Source organism: Equus caballus, chromosome 14 (assembly GCF_041296265.1).
Source record: "Equus caballus isolate H_3958 breed thoroughbred chromosome 14, TB-T2T, whole genome shotgun sequence".
NCBI classification, from domain to species: domain Eukaryota; kingdom Metazoa; phylum Chordata; class Mammalia; order Perissodactyla; family Equidae; genus Equus; species Equus caballus.
In genome coordinates this window covers 53,883,530-53,907,948 of record NC_091697.1, presented here as the reverse complement: position 1 = coordinate 53,907,948, position 24,419 = coordinate 53,883,530, and the positions used below count along the sequence as shown (strand labels likewise).

General features: G+C 45.8%; 1 protein-coding gene across 2 annotated transcripts; it reads right to left on the bottom strand.

Annotated features, from left to right (window-relative positions):
• Positions 1–8,588: 8,588 nt before the first annotated feature.
• Positions 8,589–24,176, bottom strand: GFRA3 (GDNF family receptor alpha 3). 2 transcript variants are annotated; one of them, XM_001502575.6, is made up of 8 exons: positions 23,834–24,176; positions 18,782–19,069; positions 14,509–14,601; positions 12,650–12,962; positions 10,266–10,369; positions 9,966–10,100; positions 9,487–9,575; positions 8,589–9,285 (listed from the first exon to the last, which is right to left on the bottom strand). In XM_001502575.6, the coding sequence occupies exons 1-8, from the start codon at positions 23,922–23,924 to the stop codon at positions 9,196–9,198; spliced, it is 1,203 nt and encodes a 400-aa protein (XP_001502625.2). In that variant the 5' UTR covers positions 23,925–24,176; the 3' UTR covers positions 8,589–9,195. The 2 variants fall into 2 exon arrangements, with proteins under 2 accessions (XP_001502625.2, XP_023473398.1); XM_023617630.2 differs by lacking the exon at positions 14,509–14,601 and having other exon boundaries at positions 23,834–24,083.
• Positions 24,177–24,419: the final 243 nt, after the last annotated feature.

Sequence of the window (24,419 nt, the reverse complement as noted above, 5' to 3'; positions counted from 1 at the left end):
TACTATGATTCTCTCTTCACCCTGGTTTCCATGCCTTTATTTTCATTTTTTTACATTGTGCATTTTTATAAGCCACCTCAAATTTCTTCTGGGATGTGGCAGAAAGTGAAAAAATACATTTAAAAATAAAACAGATGAAATAGCAGTTCGAGTGTCTGGCCAATATTTATTAAGTTGAATTGGCATTTGAAGGTGAGGAAACTGAGGGTAGGGATTCACTTTTCAGTTCATGAGATTGTTCCAACCTTGCAGTGAGACTTCAGGACTCGAAACTCTGTCCACGCTTCGTCCACTACTCCCTCTTTTTCCTTCCACTTGCTTGGGAGTCACCTTCCCACCCAAGTTCCTCCTGCTGCCCACTTCCTGCAGGGGAAACCTTGATTTGACAAGTCCCTAACACCCACATTGAAGTAAATATTAGTTCAATACATGCCCCATGCTACCATTTTTTCTTTCTCTCTGAGAAACCTATCAAGCACCACTTTTTATCACTAGGGCCTGTCATTTTCTAGATCAAGAGACTGAAGCTTAGCAAAATTAAGCAGTTTGCCTGAATTCAGCCAGCTGATAAGTAGTTTTGCTGAGATTCAAACCCAGATCAAGCCAGGTCCACTTTCTACTGTGTTCTTTTCACTACAACATACTTTCATTGAACAACTAGAGAGCTGCATTCCCTAAGACTTGACATGTAATTCCTGAGGAATTAAGTGTGTTTGATTTGGCCTAGGAGGGAGTGCATTTCTGGGTTCCTTCACCACAGATCTTCCCCCATGGCAAAGAGGGGGGTTGGGGAGCCAGCCTAAATCAGATGGTCTCTTTCAGAAGACACAAGGAGGCTTTGTGATGGAGGCTGCTAAAAGGGCACAGGCAGAATCTGCCTGGGGCAAAGGTTGGGAAATGAGGCAAGGCTCCTAAATGCCAGGCCAGCCACCATTGAGAGGGAGGAATGAGATGACCTCCCTGCTGACATCCCACCGTCTGACACGCTTATCTTCCGGGCTTCACTCCCCTCCTGAGAAATACTTTTATTGCCCATCTCTATCTGTTGAGCTTCTCTTCGTCCTTGAGTTCCTACTCAAATGTTGTCTCCTCCATGAAGTCTCCCGTGGTAAATTAACTGTCCCTCCCTCGGGGTCTCACAGGCCCTGGATCACATGCACTTTCACAGTATGCACAGAGCCTGCTTCAAATCCAGTAATTAGCTGTGTGACTTTGAGCAAGATTTAACTTCTAGACATCTGTTTCTCCATCTGTAAAATGGGGATAATAGTGTGTGCCTTCAGAGGGCCGTGAAGATGTTTAATTGAATAATGCCTGTCAGATGAAGAAAAACACGACCTACGTATATTCACGGCCTAAATGTCTCCTCTGAGGAGCATGGAGAGAGAGAAAAGAGTCTGTGGGGGTGGCTGCTTTCTGCATACAATACACAAAGACAGAAGGGGAAATAGGACTTTAAGTTTTGCTGTGTATTTTTTGCAAAAGACTATGCAAAAATTACTTAAAATTTTTTTCAAATGTTGTAAATGCCAGACTGATACCATGTGGAGATGAGGCCATGAGACAGCTCACGTTTATTTTTTTATTTTATTTTTATTTTTTGAGGAAGATCAGCCCTGAGCTAACATCTGCTGCCAATCCTCCTGTTTTTGCTGAGGAAGACTGGCCCTGAGCTAACATCTGTGCCCATCTTCCTCTACTTTTACATATGTGGGACACCTGCCACAGCATAGCTTGCCAAGCAGAGCCATGTCTGCACCCAGGATCCAAACCAGCAGACCCCAGGCCGGCCACAAAAGCAGAACGTGTGAACTGAACCGCGGCGCCAGCGGGCCAGCCCCTCAGCTCAGGTCTAAAAAGGATACACATGTAAAGCTCTTAACGCAGTGCTCTTAGTGTTGTACACGTACCACAGGCTCCAATAACGATGTCTTGCACTGTTATTTGTCTATCTGTCTCTACCACAAAACTTGTCTTCATCTCTGTGCCAATCTACTGCCTGCCCTACCCAGCTCAGAAGATGTGCTCAGGAGGAAGAAGCCTCTGTGGGAACCCCAAAGCCAACCAAAGTCTGGGAAGACCAAGACTCTCGGGAACAAATGCCTTGACACTTCAGCTGACCACAGCAACTGGTAACAGGGTCAGCACAGGGAGGAGCTATTTGCTGGGATCCCTCTGTGGGGCATGGGTTCTTCCTTTCTGTTTGTCACTGTTCCCAGCCCAGACACAAGCTCACTTCATCCTCTCACCCACACACATTGACCTCTGTGCCCTGGGATGCCACTGAGGGGTCAAGGGGCCATGGAGCTCAACATGGCCAGGGATGCCAAGCATGCCAGACCAAAATTCTGGACACCAGTTCCCCAGGACTCCTGCTTGCTCCACAGAGTCTGGCTTTCACAGCAGCAGCTCTGCAGTTGAATGTGTCTTCTGAGGCGACTGCTTCCCTAGGACAGTGGAGTGGGAGATGAGTGACAGGATCACCTGGGAGCACCTCCCCTCATAGAACTCCAGTCACAGCAGACTACTTGTTATCCCCCCAACACTCCTTGCCCTTTCCAGTCTCTGCATTTGCTCACTCTAATCTCTGGGGTGCCCTTCCCCCATGTCTGTCTAATAAACTCTACTCACTCTTCAAGGCCCAGCCCAAATACCTTCTCTTCCAGGAAACCATCTCTGCAGCTTGAAAGACCTCCATTTGACCTCACACCTCTCATCCTAGCCTCGTAATTTAGGATGTGGGGGTCTCACCCCAACACTGGATAAATGCAACATGGATCAAAGATTGTGCCTGGGAGGGGGTTGGCCTGGCGGTGCAGCAGTTAAGTGCGCACATTCCACTTTGGTGGCTCGGGGTTCGCTGGTTTGGATCCCGGGTGCAGACATGGCACAGCTTGGCAAGCCATGCTGTGGTAGGCATCCCACATATTAAAAAGTAGAGAAAGATGGGCACACATGGTAGCTCAGGGCCAGTCTTCCTCAGCAAAAAGAGGAGGATTGGCAACAGTTAGCTCAAGGCTGATCTTCCTAAAAAAAAAAGATTGTGCCTGGGAGTCAAGGAGATTGACATTTGATTTCTGGATCAGCTACTTATTATCCTGTAACCTTGGACAAGTTGCTTGGCTTTGCTAAGCCCCTTTGTAAAATGAGGAAAATAAAATAGGATGGTTCTGAAAAGTAAATGCGATAATGCTCATCAAGCCATTAGCATGGTGCTTTGCACACATTAAACTCTTAATAAATGTTAGCTATTAGAATTGTCTCTATCCTCCTCAACCCCCCTACTCACCCACAGTATGTCAGATAAGGCCTTGACCAGCTCAATATCTGAAGGTGGGATTTTACCAGACCAAGTGTCCCAGGTTTCAGATGTAAATAGGCTTCCTCCTGAGAGAAGCAGAGATGCTGAAAAGAGACTGGAATTTCTGAAAACCAGAGATCCCAAGAGAGGAATGAGGGTGAGGACCTATGACTATTGGTCAGATGGGCTATAGAGGCAAAGATAGAGTGTTATCGGCCAAGGAAATGGCAATGCTTTTGTTGGGGAGGAAGAGCCTTTTCCTCTAACCTCTTATGTTCAGTTCTTAGGGGCCCGTGAATTAAGCTAACAAGCTAACAGGAGAAATGGCAAAATTTTTATTAATATATACCTGCATGAGAGTTTACAGAAAAGAAGTGAAACTCAAAGAAGACTTGCGGTTAGACTTGGGGCCTTATATACCCTTTTGACAAAGGGAAGAGCGTTTGGGCTCCAAGGGACAATAAATCATGGGGAAATGACTAGGAAACATATGTGAGGGGGGCAACTAATGGAAGATAAAGGCTATTTTGGTAAGATCTGATTATGCAACTCATCTTGGTGTTCACTTGGTGTTGGTCTTGAATTAGTCCCTGCTTTCAGGCAGATAAGGGGAGGGCAGAGAACTCTTCCTGCATCTGTGGATTCTCAGTTGCCATCAGGTCAAAACAATCCTTATGCCAAAGTGCCATACTTTGGAGTGGCATATTCTGATCCCCTTCACTGTCTTACTCTTCAACAGCCAGAACCAGAAATCTAGCAAGCCCCACAGTAGCAAAGTCTCCTTCTGCAGCCATTAAAAAACGTCACTCAGGGGCCAGGCCCATGGCCGAGTGGTTAAGTTCACGTGCTCCGCTTCGGCAGCCCAGGGTTTCACCGGTTTGGATCCTGGGTGTGGACATGGCACCACTCGTCAAGCCATGCTGAGGCGGCACCCCACATAGCAGAGCCAGAAGGACCTACAACTAGAATATACAACTCTGTACTGGGGGACTTTGAGGAGAAAAGAAGAAGAAAAAAAAGATTGGCAACAGATGTTAGCTCAGGTACCAATCTTTTTTTTTTAAGATTTTATTTTTTCTTTTTCTCCCCAAAGCCCCCCGGTACATAGTTGTGTATTTTTAGTTGTGGGTCCTTCCAGTTGTGGCATGTGGGATACCACCTCAGCATGGCTTGATGAGTGGTGCCATGTCAGCGCCCAGGATTCGAACCAGCGAAACCCTGGGCCACCAAAGTGGAGCACGTGAACTTAACCAGTCAGTCACGGGGCTGGCCCCCTCCAGTACCAATCTTTAAAAAAAAAAAACAAAAACTAAAGAAACTCCACTCAGTTCTAGCTCCCAGGGTGGTTCTCAGACCCAAATGAACCGCAGCACCTGGCCTATGTTCCTACATTCCCATCCCCTCAAGGCATGCGGGAAGGAAACTCAGAGAAGACACTCCTAGGCCAGGGAGGAAGCCACGAAAGAGGCAAGCTTCACACATAGCATGGGGACAGATGGAAACTAGACTTTTGGTAGTGAACACAATGCAGTCTATAGAAAAGTCAAAATATGATGTACACCTGAAATTTATATAGTTATAAACCAATATGACCTCAATAAAACAAATTTTAAAAAATTTTAAAATAAAAAGCAAAGCTGGACCTCAGGTGATTAAGATCCACTCCAATTCCCTGACAAGAGTCTATGCCTTTTGCAGGTCTTGGTGAGCCACACTGCCTTCTCTGAGAACTGCCCTTCACTAATAGGCCTGGGATCCTGTAATTACTTTGGTAGCAGGTGGATTGATGTTTCTTTTACCCAGCTGATAGGCCTGGGATGGACCCTCAAACCAGAAACACTGCTCTAGAACCTGTACACGGACAATAAGATTTTCTGTGAATTTGGAATTGGGATGGGAGATCACTTAGCTGAAGTCATGGGACCTGGAAGGTTATGCAGAAGTAGGTCTGCAGAAAGAATGAAGTAGATGGTCCAAGATGTCTAGGCCTTCAATAGATGGGGTTCAAGGTTGGTTGATGACTCATCAGTCCCAGCTTCCCCAAGGCCTGACTGAACTTCTTGGCACTGGGTTGCATGATATTCCCCTTTTACTACGTAATTCCAATGTTTCTGTTACTTGTAGTCGAAAGACCTTTGACTAAGACACTGACTTTCTTTGACTCCATCACTTGTCCAAGGTCCCTCAGGGCCTGAGCTCTGGCTTCCATCCTGGAGTTCAGACCTTGAATAGTGAATCTCCCATGGGCAGCCCCACCTAGAATTCAGCCCACAATTAGAAGGAGAACCAGTACCATCACTCACCACTGTTCCAGGGCAGCGAGAGAAATACATGGTACCCACAGATCCCCTCTCAGAAGTAATAATAGCTGCCATTTATTGAGTGTTCATCCTGTATCAGGCATTATAATAAGCGTTATAATTATTTCCAGTCCTCATAACAACCCTGACTAGTTTTAAATATTTTTACTGTTATCTAACTTAAATATACATGGATATCAAAACAAGCATAAATTCCTCATACTTACAAGCTTTTATAGAAATAAGAAGCCAAAAAATGGCCAACCAAAACCATTAAAATTGATATAAACAATAGTTGATATTGCTAATTAGTTTTTTGGCTTAAATTGCTGATGTACTTATTAAAAACAAAGCAAAACAAAAACTGTAACCCTTTAAGTTAGGTATTCCTATTGGCATCCCTGCTGTAGATGAGGAAACGGTGGCTCAGAGGGGTAAAGAATATTTCCCAAGGTCAAACAGCTGAGTGTTACAATCAACCAGGATAACTGAAGAATCCCAACCGCCCAATCTTGAGGCCCAGCTGCCAGAGTCCTGGGCTGCCCCTTCACTGAAATGGCAGCTCATGAATGGGCAGGGACAGGTCTTGAAAAATACTCCCAGTCTGGCACAGAGCAAGTGATTATTAAAGGTTTGTTGAATGAATGATTGAATGGGTCAATTTGAAGATAGTTGTTTATTTGTTTGTTTTTTGGTAAGAAGATTGTCCCTGAGCTAATACCTGTGCCAATCTTCCTCTATTTTTTGAATGTGGGATGCCGCCACAGCATAGCTTGATGAGCAGTGTGCAGGTCCGCACCCATGAACCGAAACCACCAACCCTGGGCCGCCAAAGCGGAGCACATGAACTTAACCACTATGCCACCAAGCCGGCCCCCCAAAGATAGTTGTTTAAAGACATCTGTACCACCCAAACCATGCAGAGGCCTGTAATTCAGCACTCTCCACTTACCACTGCTGCCAGCAACCCTTCCCATTTCATTACCCAGAACCTAGACTAATGGCATTAACCATCCCAGCCAGCCAGGATACCATTAAAAGCTTCAGGCCAGCCACTGTGGCCCCACCCTGGGTCTTGGCTCTGGGCCCTGGGCTGGGAGAGTGGTCTGGTTGTTTACCAGGAATTTGGACCTTCTTCAGAGAAAAGCACAGATGACCTATTAGTCTAATTCAAGCACTTAGAAGTAATGACTGTACCATTCACACCCCGAGCCGCAGGCTAATGGAACCAAAGCAAATGGAGAGGCCTTGACTGGTTCAGAGATCTTCCTGGGAGGGGAGGAAGGAGAAGGTCCACCCAGTGTCCCGCTGAAGTTTGCAGGGAGGCAGGTTGGCTGGGCATTTCCTGGGCCAGGGTGGCCAAGCGGATACAAGAATGTACAGGGATAGGCTTCCCTATTCCACCCATCGCTTTGGCAGCTCCTCTGCACATCCTACCCACAGTCACCTCCTCACTACCTTAAAACTTGGCTGGGAGAAGAATAGGAAGACAACCAAATATCCATCAATACAGAACTGGTTAATAAAATAAACTATGTATGTAGGAATAAGCATTCGTACAAGTCCATGTTATGCAGCTGATACAAAGAATGATGTAGCTCAAGTTCTACTCATGGATGCTGAAAGATGTCTGTGACTTACACTTTGACATACAGTGTCTGACTCCACTGACATAAAAGTATACATACCATAGATTCTCATGTGCACAGACGTGCAGGCAACAGTTTGGAAGTTTGAGAGTGAGATTTTAAAGATTTTTACTCTCCCCTTTATAATTATCTGTAGCGTCCAAATTCTGTACAAAAACCTTATACCATAATTGCTACCTTTTTGAGTTCTTACTATGTGTCAGGCACAATGCTTTTACATGGATTATCTCATTTCTTTTGAGGTGGGCTCTATGCTTTTTCCATGTTGCATATGTGGATAATGAGGCCCAGAGAGGTTAAGCCCAAGGTCACATAGCTAGTGACTGACAAAGTCAAGTGTTCCTGGAGGATTAAATGAATTAATGCATGTACTTGCACACAGTAGGGGCAAAGTAGTACTTGGCACACAGGAGGTGCTCAATAAACGACGGTTATTATTACAATTATTGTACAGCATGCATCATTCTGCATTTTGTTTTTTAAAGATTTTATTTTTCCTTTTTGTCCCCAAAGCCCCCTGGTACATAGTTGTATAGTTTTAGTTGTGGGTCCTTCTAGTTGTGGCATGTGGGACGCCACCTCAGCATGGCCTGACGAGTGGTGCCATGTCTGCACCCAGGATCTGAACCGGCGAAACCCTGGGCCGCTGAAGCGGAGAGTGCGAACCCAACCGCTCAGCCACGGGGCCGGCCCCTGCATTTTTGTTGTTGTTGTTGTTGTTTTGTTTTTATTGACTATCTTGTCTATTCCTCTGTTCTGGTGTGTGAAAGACTTGAAAAACAAGATCTGAGTCTTCTTACCTCAGAATCTCCTGCACCTAGTGCAGTGCCTTGCAGAGCCAGCACTCGTCAGATGCTTATGGAAAGAATGAGTGAATGAATGGACAAATGTCCACAGCCTACATATTCTTCTAACTACTTTGCATGGATGGCTGTTTCCTTATCCTAACAGGATTGCAAATGAGATCAAGAACCAGTCTCCCCTTTCCTCTGGCCCCTATTATGGCCTGGAGCAGACCAATAACACAAGCAGATGCTCAATAAATGCTGTGGTTGACTAAGGACACTCCCCTCTCAGCTGCTGTGGCAGATCCCAGGCAGTATCCCAGAAATGGCTGGAGCTGGGACTGAAACCAGGTCTACAGCCACACCTAAGCTATTTTTGCTTCCAACTCCATGTCACACATACAGAAAGGCTAAGAGACTTGCCCAGGGTCACAGAGCAGTTGGTGGCAGGGTTGCTGTATCTCTTGATCACCTGGCCTGTGCTCTTTTGTGTGCAACAGCTCTGGTTCTATATAAATTCACAACGTGAGAAAATGGGAAAAGAGCAGCATAGTTTTAAGTCAAAATGTTTAATCATGATCCAAGAGGCTGAGGGGTACTTTGGGACAGTAGCAAGAAGAAAGCAAGGCCCAAATGCTCCAGCTCTTGATGCTCAAATGCTCTGCAGGATCCCAGGGCAGGGCAGGCAGCAGGTTCCCATCCCCCAATCATAGAAGGAGACAAGGCGGGCAGGAGTCTTGCTCCAGACTTCCTTACAATGGGGAATGTCTTTCTAGGCTGCCTCAGAAAACCCAGCCCTAGCTACCTGGAGAATGCAATAGAGAATGACTGATTTCTTAGAGCATGGGTGATCCTGGTGGGCAGGAGGAAGGGATCAGGAGAAAGCTCGGTAGAGCTGGTCACCACCAGAAGATATGAATAAACCGGGGCCACCAAGTCCTAAGGAGGGGCAGCCTGAGTCAGAAGCGGGGGGAATGAGAACTCAGCCAGTCAGCTTCTACTGTGGCCTCATCTGGAGTCAACTGGATGTACGGGATGGTGTCAGGGTTGCCACGTTGTTTACTGTGCCTCCTTCCTGATGCTCTCCTTTCCTTACCCCTTGTAGTATGCAGGTCAGGCTGGATGGGGAAGAGAGGAAGAGGGCCTCTGGGGAAGTCCAGCTACCAGAGGCTTGGGAGCAGAATCAAGGTAAGTGGGCAGGAAAGAAGAGAGGGCGCCCAGGGCTGTGGCCTCATAGCAAGGTTTTTATTCTGTGGAAGAAATGGAACGGAGTCAGCTCCACCCCCTTCACCACCTCAGCATCAGTCAAGGCCTGTCCCCCTCCCCTGAGGTGTCCATTAGAGTTCTATAATATTCATGATCACAAGGGGGTCCATCCCTCCATCCCCTTGTCTGGGTTTCCCCAAGCTGGTCTGGTAAAGGCATGAGGGGTGTAACAAAGGGGGCCTTACCTGGTGTTGCATCACAGAAAAGGTAGAGTCTGCCCAGTCCTGGGAGAAGAGCTGGCTGTGAAAACGCATCTTAGCTGCAATGGCCTCCACTGAGGAGAGGAGAAGGTAGATTGGAAGCAGGCAGTTGTTGGAGGTTTCTCAGGCTCCCAGGGAAGGAAAGGGAGCTTCAGGAACTCTGGGATATAGGACGGTGAGCGGGCAGCAGTAGGAATAGGATATTGTCTCATTCTGCTTGCTTATTCCTTGAGCTGAATAGTATCCCTGGGGCCCAGACAGGTTGAATAAGCAGCTTGGGGGTCACTCAGGGAGTGGGAGAAGGAAGAAAGGCCAAGTCTGGGGGGAGGTAAGCCTATCCTGAGGAGGGAGCTGCTCTGCAGGAGACAGATGGAACCAGTGTGGACCACAGAGCTGACCCTTTTCCTCTCCCTGGGTTCAGCTGACCCAGCCGCAGGGGCTGGGAGGAGGTGGAGTGCACTCACTGAGGCAGGGGTTGTGAGAGAAGGACTCTTCTAGCCGCTCACACTCCTCCTGCAGGTTGCCACTGCCTCGGCAGGTGCAGCTTAAGGCAACAGTGGCGTTGACATTGCTGACAAAGTTGGGAGTCATGGAAGTCCCTGTTGGGTAAAGAGAGGATTGTCAGGGCCTATGCCAACCCCAACTTCAGCTCCTGGCCTCTCCCACTTGTCTCAGGACCACTGTATCTGGGTTCAGTCTCGAGAGCATTCTCACCCCCAGGGCTGGCCAGCCTGTGGGCTCCCTACACATGCCCCCAGCCTCACCAATCAGCCCTGTGTATGCTCGCAGACATCTGGATTGCTCTGTTGCACAGGTCCCTAGGATGTCCATGGGATGGCAGTGGGTCTGAAAATCTGCCAGGCGTGATCTGAAAGAAAGAAAATTTCAAGAGTCCTCATTGAAGCTCTGGCCTGCAGCCTTCACCCTTGCTGCCCCTTTGGTTGACATGCTCATCTTCATGCCAAGTCCTCCTGTGCTTTCAGAACCTGGCCTAGGGCTTCCTTCTCAGTGAAGCCTACTCCTGTCACAGTTAAATGCACTATCACCCCACTCCCCACAGCACACCACTCAGAATTTAGGCTCTACAATCCTTAGCTACAAGATCTCAGGCAGCTTCCTTAACCTCAGTTTCCTTGACTGTAAATAGAGATGAAAACAGCACTACCTCCTGGATTTTTGTGAGAATGAAATAAGAGAATGCACGTACAGCATTTAGCACAGTGCCTGTACTTACTAAAAGTTCAATACATGTTAGATATTATTATTAACACTCATCCTACAATAGGTAAAGCTGGTTATCTTCGGGTGATGGAATTATGAGTATGCTTTTCTATATACATTTCTGCAGTTTTCCTTACATTTTGCTTTGTGTTAGACTGGTCTTTTACTTCTCTATCACCCCCACTCAACTGTGCACTCCTTGAAGGAAGGGAAAGTATCTTAGTCAACTAGCCGAGCACTTGTTACGTAATAGTAATAGTAGGAGCTACCAGCACAATAATAGGCAGTAGAGCAGAGCGGTTAGGTACACAGACGCTAGGCCAGACTTCCTTCATTTCAAACCTCATTAACAAACCTGACTGACTACCCAGATGAACTTGAGCAAGTTATTTAACATTTCTCTGCTGTGGTTTCTTCATTTGTAAACTGAGGATGATAAAAAAATAAAAAATAGCATCTATCTTGCAGAGTTCTTGTGAGGTTTAGATGATTAATATGTGTTAAGTACTTAAAACAGTACCTAACCCATAGTAAGTACTCACTAAGTGTTAGTATTATAATTCTTGAGAGCTCTGACTATGCAATATTTTACAGAAGAGGAAAGTGGGACTCAGAGGTTAAGTAACTTGACCAAGGTTACAGAAAATTAAGTGGTAGAACCAGGTTGCAAAACAAGATTGGTGTGACTCCCATTGTCAACGAATATCACTTAAATGAATGATAACTTCAATTTGGAGAGTGTTTTGTCCCGAGAAGGCAGAGGAAAGCCAGATGAGAATTTTGCTGGAGAGTATGTATCAAACACCTTACAAATCCTCATGTCCTTTGATTTGGTAATAGCCCTTATAGCAACACACCCTCAGTAATAATTAGATTTGTGCACAAAGATTAATGAGCAAGAATGATACTTATTGCAGCATTATTTATAGCAATAAAGAAAGCAACCTAAATATCCAACAATAAAGGAATTAAATAAAGTATGGGGCATCCATAAAATGGAATATGACGAGGGCACTTAAAAATCAAGTTGTCAGGGGCCGGCCTTATGGCCGAGTGGTTAAGTTTGCGTACTCCGCTTCGGTGGTCCAGGGTTTCACCAGTTTGGATCCTGGATGTGGACATGGCACTGCTCATCAGGCCACGGTGAGGTGGCGTCCCACATAGCACAACCAGAGGCACTCACAACTAGAATCTACAACTATGTACTGGGGGGCTTTGGGGAGAAGAATAAAAAAAAAAAGAAGATTGGCAACAGTTGTTAGCTCAGGTGCCAATCTTTTAAAAAAAAAAAAATCAAGCTGTCAAAGGACTGTAAATGACAAAAAAGAAAAACCACCACCATTTATTGAGCACTTACTCTGCACTAGTAAGCTTAGCACTCTACATAAATTATGTAATTTAACTCTTGCCAGAATCCCATAAGATCTGCAATATGATCCAGTTTTTACAGAGGACTAAGTGCAACCTTAGGTTAAGTGATGAGCTCAAGGTCACACAAACCCAGTATTTAAATTCACATCTGTCTGACTTCAAAGCCTTCCTTCACCACTATTCCATATTGCCTACAATGGAAAATGCTCATAAGATATGCTCCATTAAGTGAAAAAAGCAAGATACAAACATATCCCCAAAATGCCAAATTTTCTTTGTATACAAAAGAGACTGGAAGGAAATACTCCCAAAAGTATGGTAGATTATCATCAGGTGATGGGCTTTGAGTGATATTTTTATACTTTCTGAAGTTTTTCCTCAAAGAAAAAAATATATATTCTTCTTGAGAAAAGTTTCAGAAAATATAGAAGGTAGCTATGTGGCAAAGTCCGTCCACAGTCCCTGGAGGGTCAGACCCAGCCCTGCACAGGAAGACGGCCTAGGAGTGGTACGCACCGCCCTGGCCCACCCTGCCCGCCCGCACCTGCAGCCGCACCTGCACAGTGGGTCGGAGAGGCAGAGGCGCCGCAGCTCCAGGCAGTTGGGGGCCCCTGACGGCAGCGCGCAGTTGGGGGCGATGGTGTTTCTTCGGCGCTGCCCACAGCCCTGATCGGTGGGCGCGCACGGGCACAGCAGCAAGCCTTGTGCGTGGGCCTCCGACGCCTTCTCGAAGAAGGAGCGGAGCTGCCCGAGGCAGGTGTGGCGCTGGCAGCGGGACCCCGAGCATGCCTCCCCATAGGCCTTCCGCAGCCGGTCACACTTGTCATTAAGAGTGCACAGCATGGCGAACTTGAGGCAGAGGTCCGAGTCTGGCGGGAGAGGGGCACCAAGTCACGAGTCCTCTCTGCAAACCTGCAGCCCAGCTTCCCTAGGAACCTCTGCAACCCTCCGATTTAACAAGATGGTAGTAGGAGAAAAGGGAAGACTACCCCATAAGGCCATTCCTAGTCCAGGGCTTTCCCTCTACCCACAAACTATCTGGGCATTCACGAGCCTCCCCCATCGCAGCATCCTACTCCTCAGCTTGACTAGGTTAAAAAAAAAAAAAAAAAAAAAGCCATATACATCTAATACTCATTTATATAGAATTCAAGCAGCCAGAAAGCTCAAATAACCAAAATCCTTTCCTCAATCCTATGCAGTGAATGAGATCTCATGGTGGAAATCATGACCTAGAGGCCCCATAACATTCTAAAGCACTTTCTGAACTGTCCAAAACAGATGCAACAAATTCTATTTAGGATTTTTTTGTTTTGCGTCTGTCTATTCTGCTCAGTTTTTTGTTTTGTTTTGTTTTGTTTTTGAGGAAGATTAGCCCTGAGCTAACTACTGCCAATCTTCCTCTTTTTGCTGAGGAAGACTGACCCTGAGCTAACATCCACACCCATCTTCCTCTATTTTATACGTGGGACACATACGTGGCTTTATGCCAAGCGGTGCCATGTCCCCACCCGGGATCCGAACCTGTCGAACCCCAGGCTGCCGAGAAGCGCAACGTGCGAACTTAACTGCTGCGCCACTGGGCCGGCCCCCTATTCTGCTCAGTTTTAATGTCACCTGCCTGTCTTTCATTGATTGATGTATGCATAAAAGTTACCCATACTCTGAGTCTTAGGAAACTACTGTGATATTTCTATCAACAGAATATTCCAGCAATGGAGTAACTGGAACAAGTTATTCCCAGATTCCTTGTAACTAAGGGTTTGTTATGTATAAATCTTTATGCTTTTCTCTCAAAATTCTAATTCTAATATATAGAACAGACGGTACAACAAAACTCATGTCTTAAAAAGAGGGTGCCTGTGTGTGTTCCTTTCCAATTAACACAACAGCTTCACTTTCCTGAAAAACGTGCATCATTGTCCTTGCCAGACAGATGGCTCCCCACCCTGAGTCACCCCTCAGGAGTCATACTCTCTCGCCTCATTTTCCCTGACCAACACCTCGCCCATTCCATTACAATGGTTGAAAACAAGCAATTTCCTAGTCTTCAGGGACAAAAAAATATTTCCTGGCTGCCTCAAATGAAGATAAATACTCCATTTCAGCACATGTTTTTCTGGGACTGCTGCCACTCCCACCAAACCCTTTGTAGAGACCCACCTTTTGGAACTAGGGAGCCCTAATGGGCTCTCTTCGAATGCTTCCCTAATATCTATTGCTCTTTGTTGACTCTGGTGAGACCAGAGCATGCCCCACAGCTCAGACTCCCACCCTGACACGGTGCTTCCTTAGTTATCTGGCAGGTGAAGACTCTTCCCTGACAAGCACCCCAGCTTGGTCCCCTACCAGCCACCCTTTCTCTCAGGGTCTAGGCCCAGCCCCCACGTCCCAGCCTCGGCTTGCCGTCCACACCTGGTTTGAGCATGTTCAGTTTGCTGAGATTCATTTTCCAGGGTTTTCTGGTCACTGTGTCTTCATAGGGGGAGACATCCAACTCATAGTCACCTAGAGACAAGGTGGGGAGCACCAGAATCCTGAGGACTGGGCTGGGGGGGGAGGGAGCAGGAGGAGCTGAGGCTACTGAGCCAGACCTCAAGGCCCCGTGAAGAAAAGGAAAAGGCAGTCTCTACCTAACTAGCTGCAAGCTGTGCAGAGGTGAGAAAAAAAGAGGGCTGTAAATGCACATGCTGGGATCAATGAATAAACTGGGTTTAATGATAAGAATAATAAAGCTACCAGCTGTTGAGCACACTGTGTACTGGGCACTAAGGTAAAGGTGGAAAAATATATATATATCTATTTTTCAATCTCATTTAATCCTCCTAGAAGCCTTTGCGTAGGTGAAAAGAAACTGAGGATGAGAACGGTTAAGTTACTTGCTCAGGCTCACATACGCCAATAAGAAATGGAAACCTAGACTCTCTGATTGCAGAGTCTCTGCTCCTAACCCCTAGACATATTGCCTGTGGGTACATAAGCAGGCAAGGGGACTCTGTCTTGTTTTCTCTTGCTTTTGGGGAAGGCACAGTGGTGGACTCTGACCACTTGGCTATGGAGATGTATTGCATCCTAAGGAGATGAAAGTGAGGCCAGGTCCCGAACTGAACCTGACTGAGAAAAGCAGAGGAGGAAGAGACAATGCTATCAAAGGAAACACATCTCTCTCAGTCACCCACATGGGGCTGTGGGCTCCTTAAGGAGACTCCTAGGTCTTATATATATAAAATCACCACACAGCTCATACATGTGGTAGGTGCTCAATAAATGTTGGTTAATAAATCCTGTTGGAAGAGAGAGAGGTGAGCTTGCAGGTTTGTCACTCAATTAACTTTGTGAACGCATCCTGAGGAGGGAAGGAATATGGAAGATGTTCAGGAAACAGGAGAGGATGGTTTGGATACTTGGGAAGTCCTGGAGTTCCCAAGGGAAAAGAGGGAGGTGAGAGGATACAGGGAGAAGCCTCAGGGGAAGTTCTGAAAGAGAAGCGATTAGGACAAAGACTGGAAAGCAAGGAACAAGGAGTGTGGTAAATCGTATTACTGTTTCCAAGTATTTGCGGCTCACCCTGTGGGAGGATTATACACCTCCACCTGTTGTCATGTGACTTTCAGGCCCCCTAGGAGAGGAGTATACTTCCCCACCCCACTGTACGGCTAAGCCACTTTCTTTGGCCTGTGGATTGTGAGCAGAAGTGACATAAATCACATCTGAGCAGAAACTTTAAGAATGTTCAGATGGTTCTGCTGTTGTTCTCTTCCCTCTAACAGCCTGGATTCCCAAATGAATTAGACAGGTAGGGCAAAGACACAGCTGACTCTTGGAAGCCTGCAGCAGAGTGTAACATGAGCAAGAAACATATTTTTGTCGTTGAAAGTCAGATATTTAGGGGTTGGTCAGTTGTTACTGCAGCATAACCTAGCAAATTCTTATTAAAAATGCAATTGGTGTCTAGAAGTGGAGGGCTGCAGTGACCAAAAAAAATCGAAAATGTGCAGTACTGGCTTTGGTATTGGTCAGTGGATGGTGAATAAGCTGTTACTAGGGGCTGGAAAGAGAGCAGCTGCCATCATGCAGTGGCAAAGCACTTGGTAAAACTGTTGCCTGCAATAACTTGGAAGGAAGATGATATACTGAGTGAGCCTATGCTTTAACGGGAAGAAGCTGAGAAGCAAAAGGTTATTAGTATGTCTTGATTGCTACTGGCTACATTTGGCAAGGTACTACAAGAAAGACAGAAGCTCAGAGAAGAATTGGCCAGTTTGCAAACAGGGAGGAAAGAGAAAAGAGAGAATCCAGAAATTCCAGGACTCGTAGGATTAAGAAATGTAACTGGTTCTCATATTCAAATGGTAAAAGATAAAAGTGAAAAACGCTTTGAGTAATAAGGTCAATTACAACTCAGCCTTGGGGCAAAGACCAATTCAAGTATGTGGCTATCATGCCCTTTGTGGAGATCTCTCATTGATTAAGATGGTATCCCATAAATCCTGCCAGTTGGACAAATGTGCTCAGGGAAAAAAGACTAAGGTAGTGGCTCTTCCACAGAAGCCTGATAAGGGCAAGGTACTTCTAATTAGGTCTAGAAAGAGATGCATGTCTTGAAAAGGATTACAGGAAAGGCTACTGGCACACGAGGTGACAGAAATCAAAGATATAAAAAGGAATTATGCTTTAAGAAAGTTGTACTGCTAAGAGCCACCAGCCTGGATTTAAAAAGATTTTGACTATTTAAGGGGCTGGCCCCGTGGCGGAGTGGTTAAGTTTCCGCACTCCGCTTTGGTGGTCCAGGGTTTCGCTGGTTCGGATCCCAGGAGTGTACATGGCACTGCTCATCAGGCCATGTTGAGGTGGTGTCCCACATGCCACAACTAGAAGGACCCACAACTAAAATATACAACTATGTACTGGGGGAATTTGGGGAGAAAAAAAAAAAAGACTTAAAATACCCCACTATTCCTCAGGTAGCAAGCAAACTGAGAATGCTGCTTAGTCCCCAAGGAGGCTGTAGTCTCCAATGCCCTTTTCAGATGTGGCCAAAGAAAATAAAGGAAAAGGAAGGACCTCCCAGAGGGCTGGGCCAAGAGCCCTAGAAAACAATGGATAGAGTAACTCTCCCATGGAAAGGTCTTACTGAAGAGCAATCTCTTACACCCAAGGGAGATGGCCCTTGCAACATTTGTGTAGCAGGACTTCAGAATTACTGTAAATCGGTGTCTGCTGTGTGCCTCCCGTTCCTCCCCTTTCTAACCAAGAAGATTTGTTGTGGTTCTCCTGTCCCTGTTTCATTATTGTATATTGAGTGTGTATGGTGGACAGATGACGGTTTCTAGATGAACAGGAGCCACATCCAGACCTGATATAAAAATTATCATGATGGGGCCGGCCCCACGGTGTAGTGGGTTAAGTTTGCATGCTCTGCTTCAGCGGCCCGGGTTTTGCAGGTTCAGATCCCAAGCATGGACTTAGCACTGCTCATCAAGCCATGCCGTGGTAGCATCCCACAGAAAGTAGAAGAGGACCGGCATGGATGTTGCTCAGCAACAACCTCCTTCAAGCAAAAAGAGGAGGATCAGCAACGGATGTTAACTCAGAGCCAATCTTCCTCTCTCTCTCACACACACACACACAAAATTATCATGAGATCCTAGACTTGGAGCCTGATGTGATGTTTGGATAGAACTCTTAGGGCATCTTCCACGGAATGTGGGTAGGTATATTTTGCTTGAGGAAGGCAAGGAAATGAATGTTTTGATCAAGCGGTAGACGATGGTAGATTGTATTATTGTTTCCAATTATTTTGCCGTCCCTGTAAGACTACCTATCCTCACTTATTGCCACCTGATTTTCAATGTCTCCCTGTGGGATGAGCATATACTTCCCCACCCCAGTGATGTCAGGCTTGGCCATGTGATTTGCCTTGTCAATTAAAATGTGAGCAGAAGTATTTTATGTAACGTCTGAGCAGAAGCTTTTAAAGCCATCACATAGTTCTGTCATTGCTCATTTCTCTCTGCCATGAGAAGGGAACACCCCACATAGAGGCTGTACCTTCAGCCTGGATTGCAGAATGAAGAGAACACATGAAACAGCCAACATGGAACATGAGCAAGAACTAAACTTTGTCTTGCAAGTCACTGTTTTATTACTGCAGCATAGTTTGGTAAAAGCTGACTAATACAGAGCGGGGTCTCTGGAAAGAGTCAGAGGAAGCTCCTCTCTTTGACTCTCCAGTGACTTCCCTCTCTTAGCATCTCCTGTTTGGTTAATGAGTCTCCTTTCTATTAAAGGCTGGACCAGGATGCTGCCTCTCAGTCTCTCTGAACTTAGGGATTACATTGTATTTGGAGCATATTTATGTGTTAAAACCATTTTCCTCCACCTCCTTTCCATACCCTTCTGTTCCAGGAGCTTCCCAGGCTGGGCCTCAGCCTGGCTCAGAGCTCTACCATGAGGCAGCTACATGTAGCCTAGTAAGAAAGAAGGAAGTAAGGAGAAGAGAGGGCAGTATTATAGGAGCCTAAAAGGATACTGCCAATTCCTCCCTCCACTTCTTGCTGATGTCAAATGCAGAGTTTCATTATCATCCCGTCAGAATCTACCATGTGGCCCTTATGCTGAAGGACTGAAAAACAACCCCCAAAAGACATCTTCTCTAGCTTAATCCACTCTAGGATTGGGGCCTCACCAATGCTGCGGGCAGGGTGAACGGTCCAGTAGATGTCCAGGCAGGCAGCTTGGTTCTTCATGCGCCGGTGGCATGTGCAGCTCATCAGAGAGCTATTCCTGAGGTGCTGTGCTACCTCCACACAGTCTACAGGGACGAAAGGCTCCTCTGCGGGTGATGCGGTGTTTATACTAGAGATGCAGGAATTCAGGTGGTGGTAGGTAGCATTGCAAGTGGGATTGGCCTGGCACTTCCTCCTGGCCTGGATACAGTTGATCATTAGCCGACCCTCTGTGGGGAGGGGATCCCCTGTGGGGGAATAGAGACCAGGTGAGGCTCACAGAAGGTCAGAGGAGCTGGCTGGGAGAACAAAGTTGTAAGGTAGGGTGGGGGGATTCCAGATGAAACTTTGGGCAGAAAACTCTTGGGATGGCACAAAGGCCTTTAGGAATAAGTGGGGAGAAGGAAGTCCAGCAGGAGCAGAGAGTCTGCAGCTGTCACAATCTGGACAGAACAGATCAAGCCCAAGAAGAGGTGGGGATTTGAAGAGAGGCTGCTCGGCCAACTGGAAGTGGAAGGGGGACAGTTGTTTGAAGCTGAACCTGATGACCCTGCCAGGCACAGGGAAGAGTGCCCTGGGCAGAGCTATGCCATGGGCAGGGCTAGCGTCATAACCAGAGAGTTGAGAATGTGCATGGGGTTGCAAATGAGTTAGCAACAACTTTGAGTCTTCCATTAAAAGTCACTTAAAAATACCTTTTGGTGAGAACTGGTTGGGGTTGGGGTGAGGAGCTTTTGTTGATTCTGTCACTCAGGAACACCAACGTTAGTTATAGCTTGGCCCTGAAGGAAGGCCCTGCATCCTAAAACTTAGGGTCACTGTTAAGGGGTGAAAGAACATCATCATCCCCCTGGTTTTTCAAGGCAAAACATATAGGAGTCATTCTTAATTCTTCTGTTTCCTTCATATTCTACAGTCAGTCCAACAAGTCCTGTCAACTCCACAAAATATCTAAAATCTGTCTACTTCTCTCCACATCTATCACTACCTCCTTAACTCAAGCCACCGTCAACTCTTGTCTCAACTATAGTCAAAACTCCTTATTGGTCTCCCTGATTCCATTTTCCAAATTCCTTCTCCCATACCATTCAGCCATCTTTTTTTCCAGCTTTATTGAGATATAATTGACATATAACATTGTGTAAGTTTTAGGTATACAATGTGATGATTTGATACACATATATATTGTGAAATGATTACCACAATAAGATTAGTTAACATATCCTTCACCTCACATAATTAGTATTTTATTGTTATTGCAGCCATCTTTTTTAATACATTTTTTTAGGTTGGAAAACATTTCTGTTGAGGTAAAATTCATGCAGCATAAAACTAACCAACTTAAAAGGTACAATTAAATGGCATTTAGTACAGGCACAGTTTTGTAGAACCATCACTTCTATCTAATTCCAATATATTTTCATCACTACAAAAGGAAACCTGTAACCATTGAATAGTCATTCTCCATTCTCCCTAGTCTCTGGCAACCACTAATCTGCTTTCTGTCTCTACAGATTTACCTATTCCAGATAGTTCACGTAAATGGAATCATAAAATATGTGATCTCTTATATCTAGTTTCTTTTACCTAACACACTTTTTTCAGGTTTATCCACATTGTAGTATTGCATCAGTACGTCATTCTTTCTTATGCATGAATAATATTTCATTGTTAAGGATATACTGCATTTTGTTTATCTATATATCAGCTGATGGACATTTGGGTTGCTTCCACCTTTTGGTTATTGTGAATAGTGCTGCAGTGAACAGACATGTACAAGTATTTGCTTGAATACTTGTATTCAGTTCTTTTGGGTGTATACCTAAGAGTGGAATTGCTGGGTCATATAGTAATTCTACATTTAACTTTTTGAGGAACAGCCAAATTGTTTTCCACAGTGGCTGCACCATTTTACATTCCCACTAGCAATGTGCTAGGGTTCCGATTTGTCCACATACTTGCCAACTCTTGTTATTTTGGGGGGTTTTTGTTTTCTTTTTTTTATATAGCCATCTCATGGGTATAAAGTGGTATCTCATTGTGGTTTTCATTTTCATTTCCCTAGTAACTAGTGATGTTGAGCATATTTTCATATGCTTCTCAGCCATTTGTATATTATGTTTGGTAATAAACTTTTTATTGAAGTATAACATACAGAAAAATGGACAAATCAAAAATGTACAGTTCAATGAATTTCAAAGAGAGCACACCTATGTAACCAGACCCCAGATAAAGGACTAGAACGTTACCAGCCCCCCAGAAGCTCTCTGCCAGTCACCATCCCCCCAAGGAAACCAGTACTTTAATTTCTAACATTAGAGATTAGTTTTGCCTGTTTTTCAATCATACAACATGTGCTTTTGGTATCTTGACTTCTTTGATCAATATTATTTTTATGAAATTCACTCACACTGCTAAGTACAGTTGTAAACAACTTATTTTTGTTGCTATACAGCATTCCACTGTGTGAATATAATTCTAATGCTGATTGGCATTATATGAGATTATCTCTTAAAAACTGTAAATAAGATCATCTCATTTCTCTGCTTAAATCCCTCCAACAGCTTCCACTGCACTTAGCTGAGATCTAGTTTATATTCCCTGGTTACCTTGTAAGACCTGGTCCCTGCCCTGCTCTCTAACCTCCTCCTAGCTCTCTGTCTCCAACTTTCCGCATGCCACACTGGCCTTCTTTCTGGTTGCCACTGAACAAATATATGCCCGCCTTAGCGTTTTTGCCCTAGCCTTTCTTTCTGTTTTGGAATGCTCTTCCCCCAGATCTTCACACGGCTGGCCCCTTCTGGTAAGTCAGTTTGCAACTTAAATGTCATCTCAAAAAGGCCATCCCCAACCAACCAATGTAAAATAGCCCCCTAGCTACTCTAACACATTGTTACTCCAATTCTCTGCATAGCACTTATCACGACTTATTTTTTGACTTGATTTTTTATTGATTATCTCCCCCTCTAGACTTCCACGTCTATCTTACTACTCTGTCGCCAGTGCCAAGAACAGTGCCTATTATTTGTAAGCTCCCACTATTTAAGAAATAACCAGATAACAGAGACATTCTGTGAGTCACCTCTGTAACTTCTCTGGGTCCCTTCCCTCTACTTACAATCAGAGTCCCCAAATTAGGAGGGGCCTCAGGGTTTAGTTAGTCCAACCTCCTCTTCTAATCATATGATAATCAATTAGATTACTTATTAAAATTCAGATGTCAGAACCCCATCCCAGAACTACTGGATCAGAATCTCTGGTGATAAAGCCTGGGAATCTGAATTTTAGCAAGTTAGCTAAAGTTTGAGAATTAGTGCCATATTCAATGCATAAATAAAGACAGGCTCAGTAGCACTGATTTTTGCTTTTGCTTCAGTTCCAAAATGCCTCAGCATAGCATTGTTACTCTTTATTTAAAAGTTTGATATTTTGTTCATCAAGGATTTTGGGGGGCATTAATTTTGATTTTTAAAAATATTGCATTAAAATATTCTTTACCTTGACTACTGAGTTTCTTGGCACCCCCTTCTGTCACCTCACCTTAGTCCTAGCCCTGCCTGGGACAATTTACTTCACTTTCTGGACCTTTTCCAAATGTAAGATGAGGAGATTGGATTAAACCAGAGTTTCTCAATGGAGGGGATGGGGAAGAGAGAGGTTAGGTCCCTTTTGGGGGTATATTAGAATTTCCAAAGGGAATGTGTGGTTCAAAAAAGCGTATTTGATAATTTTATATGTGGAAGATGAAAACGAAAGCTTTTGAAATTTCAAAAAACATTTAAGGAACATATGAGATTTTTATCTTTACCAAAGGGAGAAACGGATTTAAACAGTTTGAGAAATAGTAAGTGTTTAAGATGTTACTTCTGGTAGGGACCCAATAAGCGCTTTCTGAAAAAAATGTTGCAGGTCCACGTCTCATTGCTTTAACTGGACTAAATATTGAGTCATAACAATTTTCAAAAGGAAACCTCTCTAATTTCTTAGCTGATAGTTCACAAAATTTGAGTGGTGGATTTAGGGGCATTTGCATCTCCACAAAAGAAGGTGGGAGCCTTGTTAAATTTCATCATAATAGGGTGGAACTTGTTCCCTTAAATTGGTTAAGGTGTCCACATTGGAGGAAAAGGTGTTTAATGTTTACCCCCAATCCTGACATGCAGCCATACCTAGGGTTAGTGAAATTTCCTGGGCAGTCAAATCAGATTAATGATGTCTTGATGCCCTGATTTACTGATGGAGTCAGTCTGGACAGACCAGTCCTTTCCTTCCTTCTTTCCATATCTGTCTCACAGCTAAGATTGGATTTCTGTAGTACTACCTTGTGGACCGAGGTCATAGGGTCAATGTGTGGTCACTGCCTCAGGATTCCCTCCAGTCAGGCTCCAGGCAGGAGCCCCATACCTGAAGAGGGGTTTGTTGGTGGTGAGCAATATTCGCACAATACAACCAAATAATAACGTTGGCAAATTGTGAGCAGCAGTTTACAACCCTAATTTGTGACAAGTCAGTTTTAACAAAAAACTTCTCTTTCTTACTCTGTACCTAGTGACCACTTCCCCAGTCCTTACAAGGGGAGGAAGAGTTGAACTCCCTGTCGAGCAAATGGCAGTCCTGCTTCTGATTCTTCCTACCTCCTAAAGATGCTGTCCTTGTAGTAGCCTGGCTGCAGTTGTTTTGTGACTGTGCTGAGGCACCTCAAAACACAGAAGAGGGGGCACCGAGGACGAGGAGATGCTTGGGTGACCTGACCATTGCTGGTACTCAATCTACAACAGTTCAGACACTGCTCTAGGCAAGAAACCCAGCCCCTTCCTGGCACCCTGGGCTTCCTCCTCCAGTTGCCCAGGCTAGGACAGAAAGGACGCCCGGGACCAGGCAGCATGCGGTGTCTGAGCCCTCTCAGGACAGCGGGGACCCAGGCCCCGCCTTCCCGCTCCCCTCCCCCGCGCCTCCCCGAAGCCCTGGCCGGAGCGGGCTTCGGGCTTCGTGTACGCACAGACGACACTCACCGGCTCCGAGGGGCACCGGCAGCGGCAGCAGCAGCAGCAGCAGCAGCAAGAGCACGGGCGGCGGCGAGCACGGGCTCGGGGGGCGCGCCATGACGGGGTGCAGACGCCCGGTGGCCGCCCCCGGGGGCGCTCTGCCTGCGCGGGCGCCGCGCTCCCCTCGCTCCTGAGGCTGGAGCTCTGCGAGTGGGGCTCTTCGGCCGGCGCCTCCCACAGCCGCCTCCCGCCCCTCCTCGCAGCGCGACGCCCACACTCTCCCACCAGGGTCCTGGGCGCCGCCCTCCAACTCCGAAGCTGACGGACGCGCCACGCCGCTGCCTCTACTGGACCGAGCAAGCGGCGGGGGTGGGGGCGAGGGAGGGCAGGCGCCCCGGGAGCGCTTACCCTAGCCGGCCCACCTGCCGTCTGCTGCCAACTTCGTTTAGAGGAGGAATTCTTCGCAAGACATTGTGGAAGCTGCCGCTGAAGACTCGCCATCTCGAGGGTCCAGATATTTATCCAAAAAAGCATTCCTTTTCACTTTCTGGAACTCCCTCCCCACCACCCCCAACAGTCACCGCAAATGAAATCTTGTAACAAAATTCGAACC